General features: G+C 36.0%; 2 protein-coding genes across 2 annotated transcripts; one reads left to right on the forward strand and one right to left on the reverse strand.

Moving 5' to 3' along the window:
• The first annotated feature begins 11,165 nt into the window (after window positions 1–11,165).
• Window positions 11,166–12,956, forward strand: LOC126687471 (pollen-specific leucine-rich repeat extensin-like protein 2). The gene is made up of 4 exons (XM_050382034.2): window positions 11,166–11,567; window positions 11,648–11,908; window positions 11,979–12,119; window positions 12,195–12,956. Exons 1-4 carry the CDS (start codon window positions 11,166–11,168, stop codon window positions 12,909–12,911), a joined length of 1,521 nt encoding a protein of 506 aa, XP_050237991.2. The 3' UTR covers window positions 12,912–12,956.
• A 585-nt stretch (window positions 12,957–13,541) lies between these two features.
• LOC126685689 (protein IQ-DOMAIN 18-like) lies at window positions 13,542–16,377 on the reverse strand. Its single transcript, XM_050379616.2, has 5 exons — window positions 16,063–16,377; window positions 15,647–15,937; window positions 15,292–15,510; window positions 15,048–15,197; window positions 13,542–14,353 (listed from the first exon to the last, which is right to left on the reverse strand). The coding sequence occupies exons 1-5, from the start codon at window positions 16,195–16,197 to the stop codon at window positions 13,670–13,672; spliced, it is 1,479 nt and encodes a 492-aa protein (XP_050235573.1). The 5' UTR covers window positions 16,198–16,377; the 3' UTR covers window positions 13,542–13,669.
• Between the last annotated feature and the right edge of the window lie 310 nt (window positions 16,378–16,687).

Here is a 16,687-nt window from a genome sequence, read left to right on the forward strand (position 1 = left end):
CACCCTGCTTCTTCACTAGCAGCAGCTAGTGCTATCATTTCTGACTCCATCGTAGATTGAGCCAGAATCGTCTGTTTCTTTGACTTCCAAGAAACAGCTCCACCAGCTATACTAAAAATATAGCCGCTCGTTGCTTTGGAATCATCTGACAATGTATTCCAATCTGCATCACTGTACCCTTCAAGTACAGCAGGATGCTTCAAATAATGTAGTCCAAGATTCATGGTTCTTTTAAGGTATCTCATTACCCTTTCAATAGCATGCCAGTGCTCAATACTAGGTCTACTAGTAAACCTGCACAGTAATCCAACGACATATGCAATGTCGGGTCTAGTACAATCAGTGGCATATCGAAGGCTGCCAATGATGCTCGCATATTCAGACTGTCGTACACTATCACCAGTGTTCTTAAAAAGTTTTACACTTGGATCATAAGGTGTACATGCAGGTTTACAGTCGAAGTAGTTATATTTCTTTAGAATCTTCTCAACATAGTGAGATTGATCTAAAGAAATTCCTTTTTCAGATCTAGTTATTATTATGCCAAGAATGACATTCACTTCACCTAGATCTTTCATATCAAAGTTGGCACCCAACATTGATTTCACAGCATTCACAACATGAATATTTGATCCAAAAATCAACAAGTCATCAACATATAAACATATGAAAGTACAAAGCTCATTCTCAGATTTATAATATATACATTTGTCACTTTCATTCACTTTAAAACCATTTGAGATGACAAGATTATCAAATTTCTCATGCCATTGTTTAGGTGCATGTTTTAGACCATACAAGGATTTGTCTAACTTGCACACTTTATGTTCCTGTCCATGTATCACAAAACCTTCAGGTTGGTCCATGTAAATTTCTTCCTCCAATTCACCATTCAGAAAAGTGGTCTTAACATCCATTTGGTGTACTACCAAATCATAAAGTGCAGCGATCGAAATCAGCACTCTAATGGATGTTATTCTAGTAACTGGTGAATAGGTATCAAAGAAATCAACGTTTTCACGTTGTCTATAACCCTTAGCCACTAGTCGAGCTTTATATTTATCAACTGTGCCATCAGGTTTCATTTTCTTTTTCAAAATCCACTTACAACCTATGGTCTTGCAACCGGGGGGTAAATCAGTCAAATGCCAAGTCTTATTGGACTCCAAAGATTCCATCTCATCATTTATGGCTTCTTGCCAAAGATCAGCATCTAAAGAAGTTAGAGCTTCCTGGAGGTTTGCAGGATCCTCCTCTAAACAATAGACTTGGAAATCTGGACCAAAGTCTTTCGAGATTCTAGCTCTTTTACTCCTTCTGATCTCTGGTTCTATATCATCTGTAATCTCATTATTCCTGACAACAGGAATGCTACTAGATGATTCGCCCCCACTATTTCCTAATTTAAAAGGAAATTTCTGTTCATAAAAATCAGCATCCACGGATTCAATAATCACTCGTGCAGTCAAGTCATAAAATCTGTATGCCTTGCTATTGACTGCATACCCAATGAACACACATTCATAGGCTCTACTTGCTAATTTTATTTGTTTTGGATCAAGAATCCTAACATAGGCTAAACAGCCCCATGTTCTCAAATAAGACAAATTTGGTTGTCTTTTCTTTAAAATCTCATAAGGTGAAATTTTAATGTTCGATTTTGGTACTCTGTTTAGCACGTAGCAAACAGTCAATAATATTTCACCCCACCAATAAGAAGCAGCACCTGAGTTTAATAAAATAGACACTACAGCTTCTGTAAATGTTCTATTTTTTCTTTCGGCTTTACCGTTTATTTCAGGAGAATAAGGTGCAGTTCTTTCATGTACTATACTATGCGAGTTATAGAAATCTATAAACAAGCTTGATTCATATTCAGTACCTCTATCACTGCGAAATCTTTTGATTTTCTTATTAAATTGATTTTCAATTTCTGTAACAAATAACTTGAACATATCAAGTGCATCACTCTTATTTTTCATCAAGTACACAAGAGTAAAATCAGAACAATCATCAATAAAAGTGATAAAATAACGTTTGCCATTTCTAGTCAAAGTTCCATCAAGTTTACATATATCAGAATGAATTAAATCTAATGGTTCAGATTCTCTAATTACTGATCTATGTGACGTTTTTGTTATTTTAGCCTGACTGCAAAATTCACATTTTTCAAAATCATTTAAAGTCATTTTAGGAATTAATCCTAGATTACTCATATTATTAATTATCCGTTTATTAACGTGACAAAGTCTAGCATGCCAAACATTAAAATCAGACAACAAGTAAACTGAAGCAGATACTTTATTAATTTCAACATTCATCTTGAACATATTCTCACAAGCATAACCCTTTCCCACAAAAATACCATTCTTAGTGATGGTGTACAAATCACCCCCAATAGTTTGAAAAAACCCAGCCTTGTTGAGAAGATAGCCAGACACCAGATTCTTCCTCATCATAGGAGTATGCATTACATCCTTCAAGATCAATGTCTTCCCTGAAGTGAACTTCAGTTCGACACTTCCAATTCCAGCAACAGTAGTGGTGTGAGTGTCACCCAACATCACTTTCTTGTCTTCAACAGCAGTGTATGTCTTAAACATAGCACGATCATGACAGACATGGCGAGATGCGCCCGTGTCTACCCACCACCCTTCTGATCCACCAACAAGGTTGATCTCCGACATCACCTCAGTGATCATAGCCACAAACGGCTCTTCAGTCAGGTTAGCCTGAGGGGCTGCCCCTGGTCTGTTCCGACACTTGCGTGCCATATGACCCGGTTTTCTACAGCTGAAACACAGAAACTGTGGCGGATCATTTCTGACAGGTGGTTGCTGTCTCACGTTATGGTTCCGAGCAGGATTACCATTCTGATTATTTCTGTTACGGTTCACATTTTGGTTCGAGTTCCCATTGCGATTCTGATTCTTAAAATTTTTGCCAGTTGGCTTCAGAACCGCAGAACTGAACTTTCTGGTGTTGTTAGAAACAACAAGCACCTCATCTTTCTGGTCCTGTTTTCTCGCCTCTTCCTCAATACGAAGGCGAGTAATCAAACTTTCCAGCGAAAATTCTTTGGTTTTATGCCTGAGAGAATTCTTAAAATCCTTCCACGAAGGGGGCAATTTATCAATCAATACAGCAACTTGAAACTGTTCATCAAGGACCATACCTTCAGATATTATCTCATGTGCAATTTTCTGCAATTCATGTGACTGAGCCTCGACTGATTTTTCATCTGTCATCTGATATTTCAGATAGCGACTGACAGCATACTTCTTTGTTCCAGCCTCCTCCGTATCATACTTCCTTTGCAGCGCCTCCCATATTTCAGTAGCTGACTTATAATTATCTGAATTATAATAGTCATACAAATCATCACACAAAGCATTCAGAATATAATTTTTGCATAAATAGTCATTGTTAAGCCACTGTTGAACATCATCAGTTTGTTTATCCAGTTCATCACCATCGGCAGTATCAGCAACAACAGGTAAAGGAGTAGTAAGAACAGCAGCAACATTTTTCATAGTAAGAAAAAATAAAGTTTTCTGCCTCCATCTTTTGAAATGGAGACCCTCAAAACGGAACGGTTTGTTAACATCAAAGCGACCAGAATCTAAACCAGAAACATCATCATTAGCCATCGCAGAAACTGTATACGTCTTAAAATTGTTGGAACAGTTTATGAAATGGAACGAAATTACCAAACAATGTTTCTGGCTGAGTCGCGGACTAGGTCGCTCTCTTTAAGACGTTTCGCGGCTCTGCCTCTGATTGTGCAAGCAGTCGTACGTACCACGTCGCCCCCAGGATAAAACAGCCGAACTCCGATGAATACTGCACTGTATTCTGCGGTCAATTACACCTTTCTTTCTATTGCTCAAGAACTCAGTTTTGTTTTTGTAAAAAATAGCTGTTCTGTAAAAACTAATTTTATCTGATGGGAAGACAGCAGTTTTATAGCAATAATAAAACTGTAAATCAAAACGTTTTTCTTTATTAAAGCAGTCAGTCAAAACGTGGGAGAAAAATCAGGGATTGTGTTTTATTCAAAAATAAAACCGTTACAAAAAAGATTTCAAAAATAAAAAATTTATTAAGTGCTAAAACCTGACCTGACCAGCCGGACGACGCGCGTGTGGTAAATCGGGTAGGATGTAACTCCTAGCCCGTTCACAAAACTGGGTACCCCTTGGGGCCCAAACCCAAGTGTGAGAGATCACCCTTATAAGCTCAATTAAATGAGCTCTCCTAAGCAATGTGGGATTTCCACAATACTCTCTTTACTCTCACTTAGCACTTTTCTTTTTTTTATCTTTTCAAATTCAATTTTATGTACCAACAAATGCTGATTGAAAGTATTTATATTTTGAATATGACTTAATCACTCAAAAACCTCCCATTTTTAATCCTTTTTGTAATTACACCCTGATATAGAAATTTTTCTAATTTTACTCTAGTTTGGGAGTTTATGTTTCAATTGTACCCTAAATAAAAAATTGCTGTCAATTTAATTACTTTAAGAATGACAAATTCAAAAACATTAAATAGAAGGACAATAACATATTCTTTTCTATTTGAAAAAATACAAATAAATCCTTAATCTTTAAAAACATTCAAATAAGTCTCAAATGAACAATTAATTAACTATTTTCTAATTTTATTAAAATTAAATAAATCAAAACCATTTCTGATTTATAAACCCGACCGGAAAAACCGCCGCGTCCCGCCATCGCGTCTGTTCTTCAATGAAAGAACAAACCCACATCTGGGAATGTTCTTCCATTGAAGAACAGACCACGAAGCCTGATGCACTTTTCCCCTCCATATAATTGAGAATGAATAATTTCTACTTTTGTTGGTTAACTTTTTAGAAAAGAAATTGATTTCTTTTGTTGTGCTAATTGATTTTTTTTCAATTCATCGTCTGTATTACGGGTGAATTCAGTAGCAGACCCATATTTATAAGCTTAGTAGCCCATTATAATCAGACTGTTGGGGGTGGCAGATCTCATAGTCTCTCTCTCTCAAGACAAAAGTTAGGGTTTCGGCTGAGGCAAATGTAATTGAGAATGAATTAATCAGTGGTGGTGACAAAAAAAGCTATACTTTATAAGAACAGACCCATAAATAAATAAAAAAATTATTTGTTAATTTTAGTAAGAAAGAATACTTCTTTTATATTATTTATAACTTTAGGGTCTATTTAAGATATAGGCTAAAAATGAAGGATTATTTTAAAATTTTTTTAAGTGAAAAGAGGTTAATGTAATATTTTAGGTATAATTGAAACATAAAACCATAAACTAGGATAAAATTGGAGAAATTTCTACGTTATGGTGTAACTGTAAAAGGGGTTAAAGGTTGGGGATTTTTGAGTAATTAAGCGTTTTATAAACATGGATCAAATATGTCAATTTTACTTGATTACAATTGGCTATTTTATTCGTTTCATTGCGGTTTTTTCAATTCTTTGTTTGTGTCTTTCTTGTATCCAATCCAAGTGTCTACAGAATTCAATACTTTAAAGTAATTATATCATCAAATAACATTAAACAATCTTTAATTTAATAAAAAAATAATCAATATAGTAGTATATATTTATACATAGAAGGCATGCGCCGTTACCATTATAATACTAGTATATGGTTTTTATTGATGCGCATATTTGGCTCCCACTTTGATAATTAGGCTCTCACTTTGATATAATTAAAGACAAACACATACTGGGAGAATCTTTATTAAAGCTATTTGGTTTAAAGTCTTACAATATATTATGGCAACAGATGAATGATACCGTTGCATGATTGGGAACATTAAGAAGAAACAACATGCAAAAGCATCAATTTTTATATGCTTTTTGTGCACAAACACTGTATAAAGAAATGACCCTGCAGAAGTTATATCAAAAAAGGCATTCAACAAGAAATGCATATATAATTGAGCATTTTGCAGGATCAGGCTGCTTTTGCTTTTCTTTTCATCATGTGCTTCTAATATCTTTAATTAAATAGAAGGAACATGAACATTATTATAGAATTTTATTTAGTCGTATTCATTAGAATTTACCTAGATTTTTTATTTTGTAGAAACTAGTTTTTTTATTAAAAGAGAGGAGGAGTCCTATAATGAAAGAAATTGAACACACAACTATATAATTGCACGGCGCTTATATTATTTGTTCTATATAGGTTATTCTATAAACACATATAAGATCCAAAAAAATTCAAATATATTTGCTGCTTTTATCTATTACTAGTTTCGCATTAAGTGCTGTGCACGTGACTCGTAACATAGCATATTAGTAAATTTATTATAATTATATCAATTTTTTTAATTATAATTAATATTAAATTAGTTAAGAATTTTTATAAAAGTAAATATAATCCTTTTCAGTTTACTACTATATAAAGGTTTTATAGTCATTAACTAATTAGTTATTTAATTAATCACTATTGTAATTAAAGTCCTAATTAGAATAGGTAGCGAACTCCAATTTAGTTTTTAATATGTAAAAATAACTAAATTGTCTCCTAATTAGTAGGAATATCGATCTTTTAATTTGATTGAATTACAAAATTAAAATACTGTATTTGATCAATATAATATTATTTAAATTTCTATCTTATTATTTTTAAAGATATTATTAATAAAATTAAGTTAATGATTTAATTATGGTTATTATAAAACCAAAAGAAGAATAAATTCAGTATGAAAAAAAATTTAACAATAAAATATATTATATTTACTTTTATAAAAATTCTTAACTAATTTAATATTAATTATAAATAAAATATTGATATAATTATAAAAAATTTACTAATATATTCATTGGCGAGTTACGTTATGAGCCACGTGCATAGCACGTAATGCGAAACTAGTATAGTATAGATATACAAAAAAAATTAATTTTGTCATGTTATAATACAAATTTTAAAATTTTATTTGACATATAGCTAAGTCTGTTTAATTAATCAATCAATAGAATCAAAATGATTGTATATTTTTTTATTTAATTGGATGGATTTACCTTAAACAAACTTCAGGTCAATAAAATTGTGCATGCGTTATTTAATTAGAAAAGTTTAGCTATAATAATAATAATAAAAATCTTTCAAATCAGATTATGATTGAAAAACATAAAAATTGGTTAGAAATGATAAAAAAAAGGTGAATAGTTGAATTTTTTTGTATCATTAATTCTTCTATAAAATAGATATAGAGAGTGATATTATTTAAATTAGGAAGGTAAATAATCATCAACCTTAAAGGTGGAGCATATTTTTCTCAAAAAAATTTAAAATTTTATGGGTTTTCAATCAAATATAATTTATCATAAAATTAAATTAAGAGATAAAATTATTTTACTTTTAGCAACTAGATCTTTCATTTTTTCTAATTCTTGGATGTAATTGTCAGAATTTATAAAATAAACGGATGATATTGTCAAATTTTTTTCTGATTTAGTTATGTCAATTTGGTCATAGCTATTATAGATAGATAATTTTTTTTTTGGACTAAAACTAATAAAAATGTTACACTAATTAGAGTCAAAGAGGGTTTTTGACAAAAAAGTTCCCCCCCCATAGGAGAAATTCCTTTATTGTGCCCCAGAGCACAAAAATTACATTTTTGTGCCTGGGGCCCACGCTGCCCGCAAACAGCCATTGCGGGCAGCAATATTGCCCGCAATGGCTGTTTGCGGGCCAGTTAATCACCCTGATTAAGGGTGATTAACTGGCCCGCAAACAGCCATTGCGGGCCAGTAATTAAATTCCCTGCCACATGGCAGGGAATTTAATGTCGCCCGCAATGGCTGTTTGCGGGCGACATCCCCTATAAAAAGGGGTGTGTGGTGAATAATCACCACACTTACACTCAAACCTCACACTTACACTCAAACCTAATAAAAATGTTTAGAATCGGATTATTGGCGGATTTGGAGTAATTTGGAGTAATTTGGCGGATTTGGAGTAATTTGGCGGTTTATTTTTGGAGCTTAATCGGATTATTTTGGAGCTTAATATTTTATTATTATTATTTTGCGAGGACTACAAGAGGTAAGTCCGTATTACTTTTTATTTTTTATAGCTAATTTTTTTAATAAATAATAAATGTATATTGTTAGATTTAGAATAATAAATGTGTATTGTTAGATTTAGAATTTAGTTAATATTAGATTTAAAATTTATATTATTAAATTTAGATTTAGAATATTAAAACGATTTGTATGAATATAAATCACAAAAACATTATAGAATGAACATTACTCATAAATATTTAATATAATATATAATAGTTTGGTTAAAATGTGGACGATTTGCTAAATAGTTAAATAAATTAATTTAAATTTTTAAATAAACTGTTTATAAATTGTTAAAAATATTACTTTATAAATATATATGTAGAAATTACTTTAATATTAATTAAGCCAAGAAATGTACATTTATAGAAATTACTAAAATATTAATTTATTACGCATGTTTGTTGTAATGGCGTCAAACACCATATTATTTGTGATATGGTGTGATGGTAGCATCATAAACTCCCCTCGTGGAGTTGAATATTTGGGGGGTAGATATGTTCATGTGCCGATTAATGGAAGAATAAATTTTGGGGAGTTGGCCGAAATCTGTAGAACGGCAGTATCTACTAGTGTGAGCCCTCCGGAGGTGACGAAAATTTATTTTCGGCTACCTCATGTTGAAAGGTACGAGATATGTTCATACTCGTTGTTCGAAGTGCAAGATGACCAGCACGTATTTGCGATTCTGAACCAGACAGCTCGGATGCCGACGTTGAACGTGTTAGAGTTCTACGTGGAGTATCATATTTCGGCTTCTAATGAAACTTCGATGCAACTAGATTTATGTTCTAGTGAGTCTGAGGGAGGCAGTGTGGAAGAGGAAGAAGATGAGCACTATGATAGTGAGGAAGAGGATATGGAGGATATTCTAATCGCTGAAGAACCAAGTAATATTACACATTACCAGTCTCGACTTCCGCAACACATACGATGTGTCGATCTCAGTGACTTTGATGTGGACGAGACATGGGAAACGATATGTGAATTGTATGAAATCTTAATGGCTGTTCTTTTGAAATTTAAAGTCTTAGTAGTTGGTCTTGCAAATTTTGATGTTATTTGCATGTTGCATTGTGTAATATATAGGTATGAGTTCGTCAAGACGTCAAAATTCTTCGACAATTCAAGTTGTGCAGAAATATGAGGATCATTTTTGTGAAGTTTGGTATGGAAAAAAACGAGCTTTTCAAAATAGCCCAATCCATCCTTGCATGGATAAATCACAAGCCGGACATATATTTGTTGGTCGGCACACAAAAAATTTGAATGATTTTGGAAACGTTGTTGTTTCACCTGAGCCTTCGTGGGGAAAGTTGTGGGAACGCAGATGCGAGATGGAGGCCTACTGTGATTTTCACAGCATATCTGTACCGGCGGCAATATCCGCAACAATTTCGAGAAACACGGAAACGTCAATCCAATTATTGATGGAACGCCTTCAGATTGAAATACATGTGATGTCTTTACGGCTCAAGACATTTCACGAAAATTTGGGCGATGGTCGAACCTTTCATGTTGATGAAAGTAACCCCCAGTCATGGAATAGTATGGAATTACAGGATTACGACGACAGTGATTCTGATGATTTTGTGAAATATCTCCCCTGGACTTTAATAAGATGTTGTTCACAGTGCTATAACTGGTGAAAGCTATTGTGATGAATTTGTAACTGGACCTTGTGTTAAATTTGTAAAATCGTATCTAATTTGTATCGAACTTATTCGGTTAAATTTGTATCGAAGTTATCATATGTAATTTTTGGAGCTTTCATCTATCTATGTTTTTAATTTGTATCTATGTTTTTAATTTGTATCTATGTTTTTAATGTATACGTTAAATTCGTATCTAATTTTAATATATTTAATTTATTCTAAATCTATTTGTGCATTTTCAGATATGGCTGACCCTGCTCCATATGATTACTTCCTTCCCGGACCGCGGGATGGAGGTTTAGTACTGCACAGACAGCATGATCACAGGTCCGACACGGTTTGGCAGCATCCGGTAGGCAATGATTTCTTTAAACGGATAACGTTTCGTTGTTGTTTTATTTTCCAACTGATATCTTTAAATTTTTCATTTCAGGAGACTTCGGCTTTGGGCTCGCGCAGGAGTGCATCATTGACCCGAATAGAGGATATTCATCCGCGAATTCGAGATGGAGTATTGCGGACAGCACTGGGACCCTTCATTACTATGCGGCAATACACCGTAGACATGACTCTGGTGACTGCATTAGTTGAGCGGTGGAGGCCGGAGACCCACACTTTTATGTTTCCTGAGGGGGAGTGCACAATAACCCTTCAGGACATAGCTATCTTGACGGGACTCCCCATAAATGGGGCTGCTGTTACCGGACCGACTATCAGAGGCTGGAGCAGCGTTACTCGCCGACTGCTTGGGAGAGATATGGTAGGGAGTAGAAACTGTCAGGGATCCTTTGTTACCACTAGTTGGCTAGTCGATGAGTTTGATAGCTTCACACGGATACCTGATGCGGCTTCAGATGAGCAGATCGACTGGGCAGTTCGGGCGTACTTGTTGTTCCATCTACACGCCTGGTGTTTTTCCGACACGAACAGCGGGCAGATCGGACTGAGGATTCTTCCACATCTGGAGGACTTGACGGCATTAGGGAGCATTAGTTGGGGTTCAGCGGCGCTCGCACACCTTTACCGCGAGATGTGCTTGTGTACTATGGTTTCGCAGAATAGGCGAAACATCGGGGGGCCGCTTTGGATTCTTCAGCTATGGGCATTCGAGCGCCTTAGACCATTCAGGCCGAGGTTGAGATACCCGGCCATCACACCGCACTTACCGTTGGGTGACAGGTACATCATTTTATTAATACTTACATGAACAATTATTAGTAATTTTTATTTTTTTATTAACAATGTTGTACTTGCGCAGATGGGCGGGTCCGCTAGATTTTCGACGGGTTCTTCATCGCAATCTGGATGCCATGAGATTAGCACTAGATGTATTACGTTACTCGGATGTGAGTTATTTTGGAAACCTTTATTTTATAGTTATCAATTTGCACAACAACATTGCTAAAGTCTTTATTTTATAAATGCAGATCGACTGGCAACCATACACCGAGGATGTTATCAGCCAGCTACATCCTTATTTTTTGGATGGTGCTCAGTTCTGGCGTGCTCGCGTGCCACTGATTTACTATCATATTATCGAGTGGCACCAGCCGGATAGGGTGATGGCGCAGTTTGGTTTGCTTCAGCCTATACCTGAGCCACCTTCCCAGCTCCACATCCACCACACTGTCCAGTTTCGGGGGAGCTCAAGCTTCCAAAACACATTTAGCGAGTATGTCGCGATTTGGGACTCCAGGGAACTGTATGTGGTCCAAGGCCCGTTGCTGGACCATCCGCCCCACTTCCATTCAGAGTACATGGAGTGGTACAGACGCATCAGTAGGAGATGGATTACCCATCACGGAGCAGAGACTGGATCAGCTGTATGTAATCTACATAATTCTAATTTAAATTTTCTTTTATTTAATATGCTAACTGACTTTCTATTTTAATTTTTTTTCAGCGTGATGCCATGGAGAGGATTCGCTTACAGTCAGAGGCAGGGTCAAGTATTGGTACTTACGCTCGTAGTTACCAGTTAGGCACCATGGAGGACCGGAGGGACACACAGTGGCCACCCCCAGAGCCTGCTGTTCTGCCACAGCCCTTGCCTCATATAGATCCCCCGACGGTCGACGTACAGCGTATACGAGGTCGTCGTCGGGATAGAGCCAGACCTCACGAGGCGACGCGCGAGATGGCAGAGAACCCTATGCCACCTCCAGTACGTTTTAATCTAAAAAATTTTTATTGAATATTAAATCAATAATTCTAATAAACAATTTGTTTTTTAGGTCGACTTTCACGGGGATACTGAGGATTTCGTCCGACAGTATTACGGGTCTACGACGTATTATGGGAGTACCTCAGCGCAGACACAGTGCCCACCAGCTGCATCATTTTCGGTACCACCTACGGACCCTCTCCCGGCACAGGTACGTTTCAATCTCAATTTAAATATTTTCCAAATTAATATCAATTATAATAATTATTAATTTCTTTTCTTTCAGCATGATTTCTTTGGGGATACCGAGGACTTCATTCGCCGCTATCCAGCTTCGTCTTTTACGGTACCGCCTGCGTCTGTACCCTATGTAGGCCCGTCATTTGGGGAGGCACAGTACATCACGCCGCTGGCCACTCCTCCTCCACAGTTCTCACAGCATCCGGCTTCTGCTTTTACCCCGTTCCAGGCGACTCAGACGGCGCAGACACCTCCTCCTCAGACACCTACGTATTTGCCGACTGTTCCTGTATTTGACGATTCTTGGAACTTTAGCTCCCTGACCACTCCTCCCTCACAGCGGTCCCGACTTATGGAGGGGGGCTACATTCCGATGCTGCCAGGTCAAGATCCGGGCTCCTCTTCTCGCCCGACTCAGAGTCCCTCCCAGATGCATTTTTCTCTGGATGATCCTTGGATCAACAGTTTGGTTCAGGACCCACAGCCGTTTTGTGACTTCCAAGGAATGCAGGCTCCTTCTTTTTCTCTGGGATTAGGGTTAGACCCCTCCTCACAGGCTCCTGCTCCTGCTCCTGAGGTGGATGATGATGACGAGATTGAGGATGTGGCCAGTCCAGTCGCCGATAGTGGAGAGAGAAGCTCCGGACCAGATGGAAGACGTTACCGCCGTTTGACTGATAGTCAGACGAGTCGACGTGTCAACAGGGGTTACGACATGAGGACACGCTTACGGAGTCCTGATAGATCAGACTTTACTGAGTAGTTTTGTTATTGTTGTACAATTGTAAATTTTTGCATTATTAATTTATTTACGGTTACTTTTAATTGTGTATAATTTCATTATTAATTTATCTTTATCGCTTGCATATTAGTCGGAAAGACGCTCGATTCCTTTTAAATATCGAAATTGTAGATAATTTTTATTTATAATATTTTTATTTTTATTTGTTAAGTTTTTTTAAAAAATTAATAACAAAATAATTTATATTTTTTTTAAATAATTAATAATGAAAATATTAAGTTTAAATAATTAAATAATTAATTTATTTACGGAATTGTAGATAATATTTTTATGGAATTGAAAATATTAAGTTTAAATAATTTATTTACGGAATTTTATTAAATATCTGCTGCCAATGATTGGGGAGATTCTCTCCCCAATCATTGGCTTCTTAAGCAGCCCGCAAACAGCCATTGCGGGCTGCTTAAGAATTAATCCAGCTGCTAAGCAGCTGGATTAACTGGCCCGCAATGGCTCTTTGCGGGCCAGATTTCTGCCCGTAAAGAGCCATTGCGGGCAGCGTGGGCCCCAGGCACAAATTGAGAAATTTTGTGTTCTGGGGCACAATAAAGGAATTTCCCCTATGGGGGGGAACTTTTTTGTCAAAAACCCAGTCAAAGATCTATTACAGGCAACAAATGTAACATATTCAGAGTTATTACAATAAATCTAAGCTAATCATATTAGCACATTATGCAGCAGTGATCATTATCCTCCCTAGCTGATATCGATCACTTGAATTACCTTAACCACCGCGTAAGATCATCGGCACGAGGAGGGGACACCTCATCGTCAATACTCTCAGTGTAACAAGAAGACATATTAAAATACGACTTCTGATCCATTCTAACATATTCTCCATTATCAGTAATCCCTTTATAGCTCGGACTCTTTAAACCGTAATTATAATGATCAGCACCGCCTGTATATACCGGTTCCGGTACCGGAAATGATAACCGTTTCCGAGCCGTAGTAGTAGTGCTACTCATCTTCTCTCTTTCTGGGGTTAACGGTCTTTGCCTCGGCGTACTCTGCGATCGAGTTCGAGCCATGGCTGACTCAGTAGCAGCCATGTAATTAGGTATCCTGTACTGTCTTAAGCAGCGAGGGCTGGCTGAATGAACCAGTGGTGGTGTTCTTGCTTTGGATGGTGACACTCTTGGAATGGGAGAGGCGACAGAATAAGAACTTGGCCTTTGTTGTTGGTAGTGATGATCATGAGATGTGGTGATGGTGTAAGGTCGACACGTGTCGATTTCGACTGTTTTGATGAGTTCTCTTTGATCTGTTGAAGCTCTTCTTGATCTGTAATTTGGCCATGGAGTCCAAGGGTCTTGATGTTGATGATGATGATGATGTCTGATTCTGGGATTGTCTTCTAATTCTCCTTCGCTTGCATATGTGTCTCTACTTGGTCTCCATATCTTTTTTAACAAAACCATCAAACCGGTAAGAGTTTATGCAGCAAATTCAAAGAGGTTAATTACACGTTTAGAGTAGAGCTAAATTGTTACCGAACTATAGTTTTTTTACAAAACAGTTAATAAATTATAGTTTGAAAACTATAACTATTTTATAAAAAAATTAGGCCTAATTTCTTAAAAAAATCCCGACTTTTTAGCCCCTTTTCAATCATACTCTGACGTTGAAAATTTGTCAATTTTACCCTATTTTGCATTTTTGTGTTTCAATTGTATCCTGAAAAATTAAATTAACGTCTTTTGCGTTTGGAAATTTGTTTAAAAAATTCTTCATGTCTCGCATATATTAATTGTATATTTTTAAATTTAGTTAAATTAATTAAGAATTTAAATTAGTGTTAATTTGATTATGGTTTTTAGTTAGTTTTTAAAAATAAAGGACTTATTTGTACTTTTTTGAATAAAAAAGAATTTAATTTCATGTTTAGACTTAATTAATTGAATGATTTCATTATTTAAGTAAAAAAATTAACAAAAATTAAAATATTGGGGTACAATTGAAAACGGAAAATTTAAAAGTGGGTAAAATTGACAAATTTTCAACGTTAGGGTGGAATTGAAAAAAAAAAATGAGGGATTTTTGAGTGATTAGGCCAAAAAATTATAGTTCGGTTACACCAACATAAATCAGTCAAACCTGTTGAGTAAAAGCATGAGCAAGATCCGCCTCTCGTTTCACCCCAAATTCTTTAGTTTCCTGCAACATTTCTTCAATCTTCTCTAATGAATCTTGATGTTCATAAGCCCATTGAATCCATTCATCAGCATTACTGATTTCATCTCTGGACTGCGTTTCAAAGTAATATTCTACCAATTAGAGACACAAATTCATAATAAACACAAAAAAATATCTGAAGCTGAAGTAATAATTAATTTCTTACAATGGGATTTCGATTATCAGCAGAAAGAGAATAATTTGAGATAGAATTTGTAGTTCCTTCATAAGAAAGCCTACAACGTTCATCTCTGACTCTAGCTTGAACCCGCATCAAAGCTTGCATGCACTGGAGTGTCATCTTTGCTCTTTTTCTTACATTATAACCTCTCACTAACGCCTGCAGCTTTACCAGCCCCTTAAGCGCCTTAAGTGCTCTTTTCGCCTAATCAAAAAACATAATCCCACCTTTTATATTAGCACGAAAACTTGTCGAGTCTTAAGTTTCAGCGTTTTCGTGTTTCCGTGCTACATAGTTATAAAGGATTAATGAAGAAGTTAGCTAAGTGTGAATATTTTACCAGATATCCTCTGAATACTGTCTGTATAACAATGGCGGCCGAGTGATGCTTAGCGAAAATCGAAGGTCTAGCTAGCCGAACCACTTCCACCGCAGCTTGTGCGGTTGCGACCGCTGCTTGAGCAGCTGCTGTCGTGGCCATGGCAACTGCAAGAGCCTGTCTTTGCTGCTCAGCATCAGCTTCTTCAATTCTTGCAGCTATGGTCTTTTCTGCAGAATGCTGAATAATAACTGTTTCTTGAGGAGTTGTTGTTGATGACTTCCTGAAAATCCATCTTCTTTTTCCTCTTTTCTGCACATGCCCAGAAATTACAATGCATCTTACGAATCAAATGATATAAGCGCTAGACAGCATTCTGTTAAAATTATCAAAGACATTAAATTTAAAGAAAGAGAAAAAAAAAATAAGTTTTGAACCTTTTCTTCATCTTCTTGTTCTTGATCTTCTCTTCTTCTAGTAGTTTTCTTGGTATGATTATTATTATCTTTGGTAGGTGATCTGAAAGCCCTTTTAACAGCAGCCAACCAAGAAGTTGCTCCAACTTTTCCCATGAAAATATGCACCAAGAAAACCAATCAATACAGGCTCTTTAAAACAATGTCATTAGTTTCATTGATTGCAGCTTCTCAGATAGAGTAGCTGATGGTCTTAAATGTGAAATGTAGAGAGATATAAATGAAGAGAAAGGGAAAGAAAAACAATTATGTCTTGCTGCTATATAGCATGAGTAATAACTAGTCCATGCAATTGGGAGAGCAGACTCTTAAATTGTACTAATGCAGGGTTAAATTCTTTGGCGGTACCTAAATTATAAGATATATTTCAAATTACTACCTAAACATATCTTTAAATATTATGTCACTTAAAGATTGAATGTTAATTAACATGTATGATATGTGTTGCAATATTATCACTTTTGATGGTGTCATATTCTTAAAATGACTTCTTACTATTGTGATGATCGGCGGAATGGAGTAAGATGAGACAGCCGCTCTATTCCGGTTTTAATAAATTCGAGATCGATGAGTATCACATAATTTT

Source organism: Mercurialis annua, linkage group LG6, assembly GCF_937616625.2.
Source record: "Mercurialis annua linkage group LG6, ddMerAnnu1.2, whole genome shotgun sequence".
In the NCBI taxonomy this organism is placed as follows: domain Eukaryota; kingdom Viridiplantae; phylum Streptophyta; class Magnoliopsida; order Malpighiales; family Euphorbiaceae; genus Mercurialis; species Mercurialis annua.

Bases quoted from the DNA above. Each gene is read 5' to 3' on its own strand.
- LOC126687471 (XM_050382034.2), top strand. From the start codon at position 11,166: ATGCAGATCGACTGGCAACCATACACCGAGGATGTTATCAGCCAGCTA. The intron at 11,568-11,647 runs GTATGTAATCTA...ATTTTTTTTCAG, and splicing joins GAGCAGAGACTGGATCAGCT to CGTGATGCCATGGAGAGGAT. The intron at 11,909-11,978 runs GTACGTTTTAAT...TTTGTTTTTTAG, and splicing joins AGAACCCTATGCCACCTCCA to GTCGACTTTCACGGGGATAC.
- LOC126685689 (XM_050379616.2), bottom strand. From the start codon at position 16,197: ATGGGAAAAGTTGGAGCAACTTCTTGGTTGGCTGCTGTTAAAAGGGCT. The intron at 15,198-15,291 runs GTAAGAAATTAA...TTTGAAACGCAG, and splicing joins CTGATAATCGAAATCCCATT to TCCAGAGATGAAATCAGTAA. The intron at 14,354-15,047 runs GTTTGACTGATT...TTGTTAAAAAAG, and splicing joins CTCATGCTTTTACTCAACAG to ATATGGAGACCAAGTAGAGA.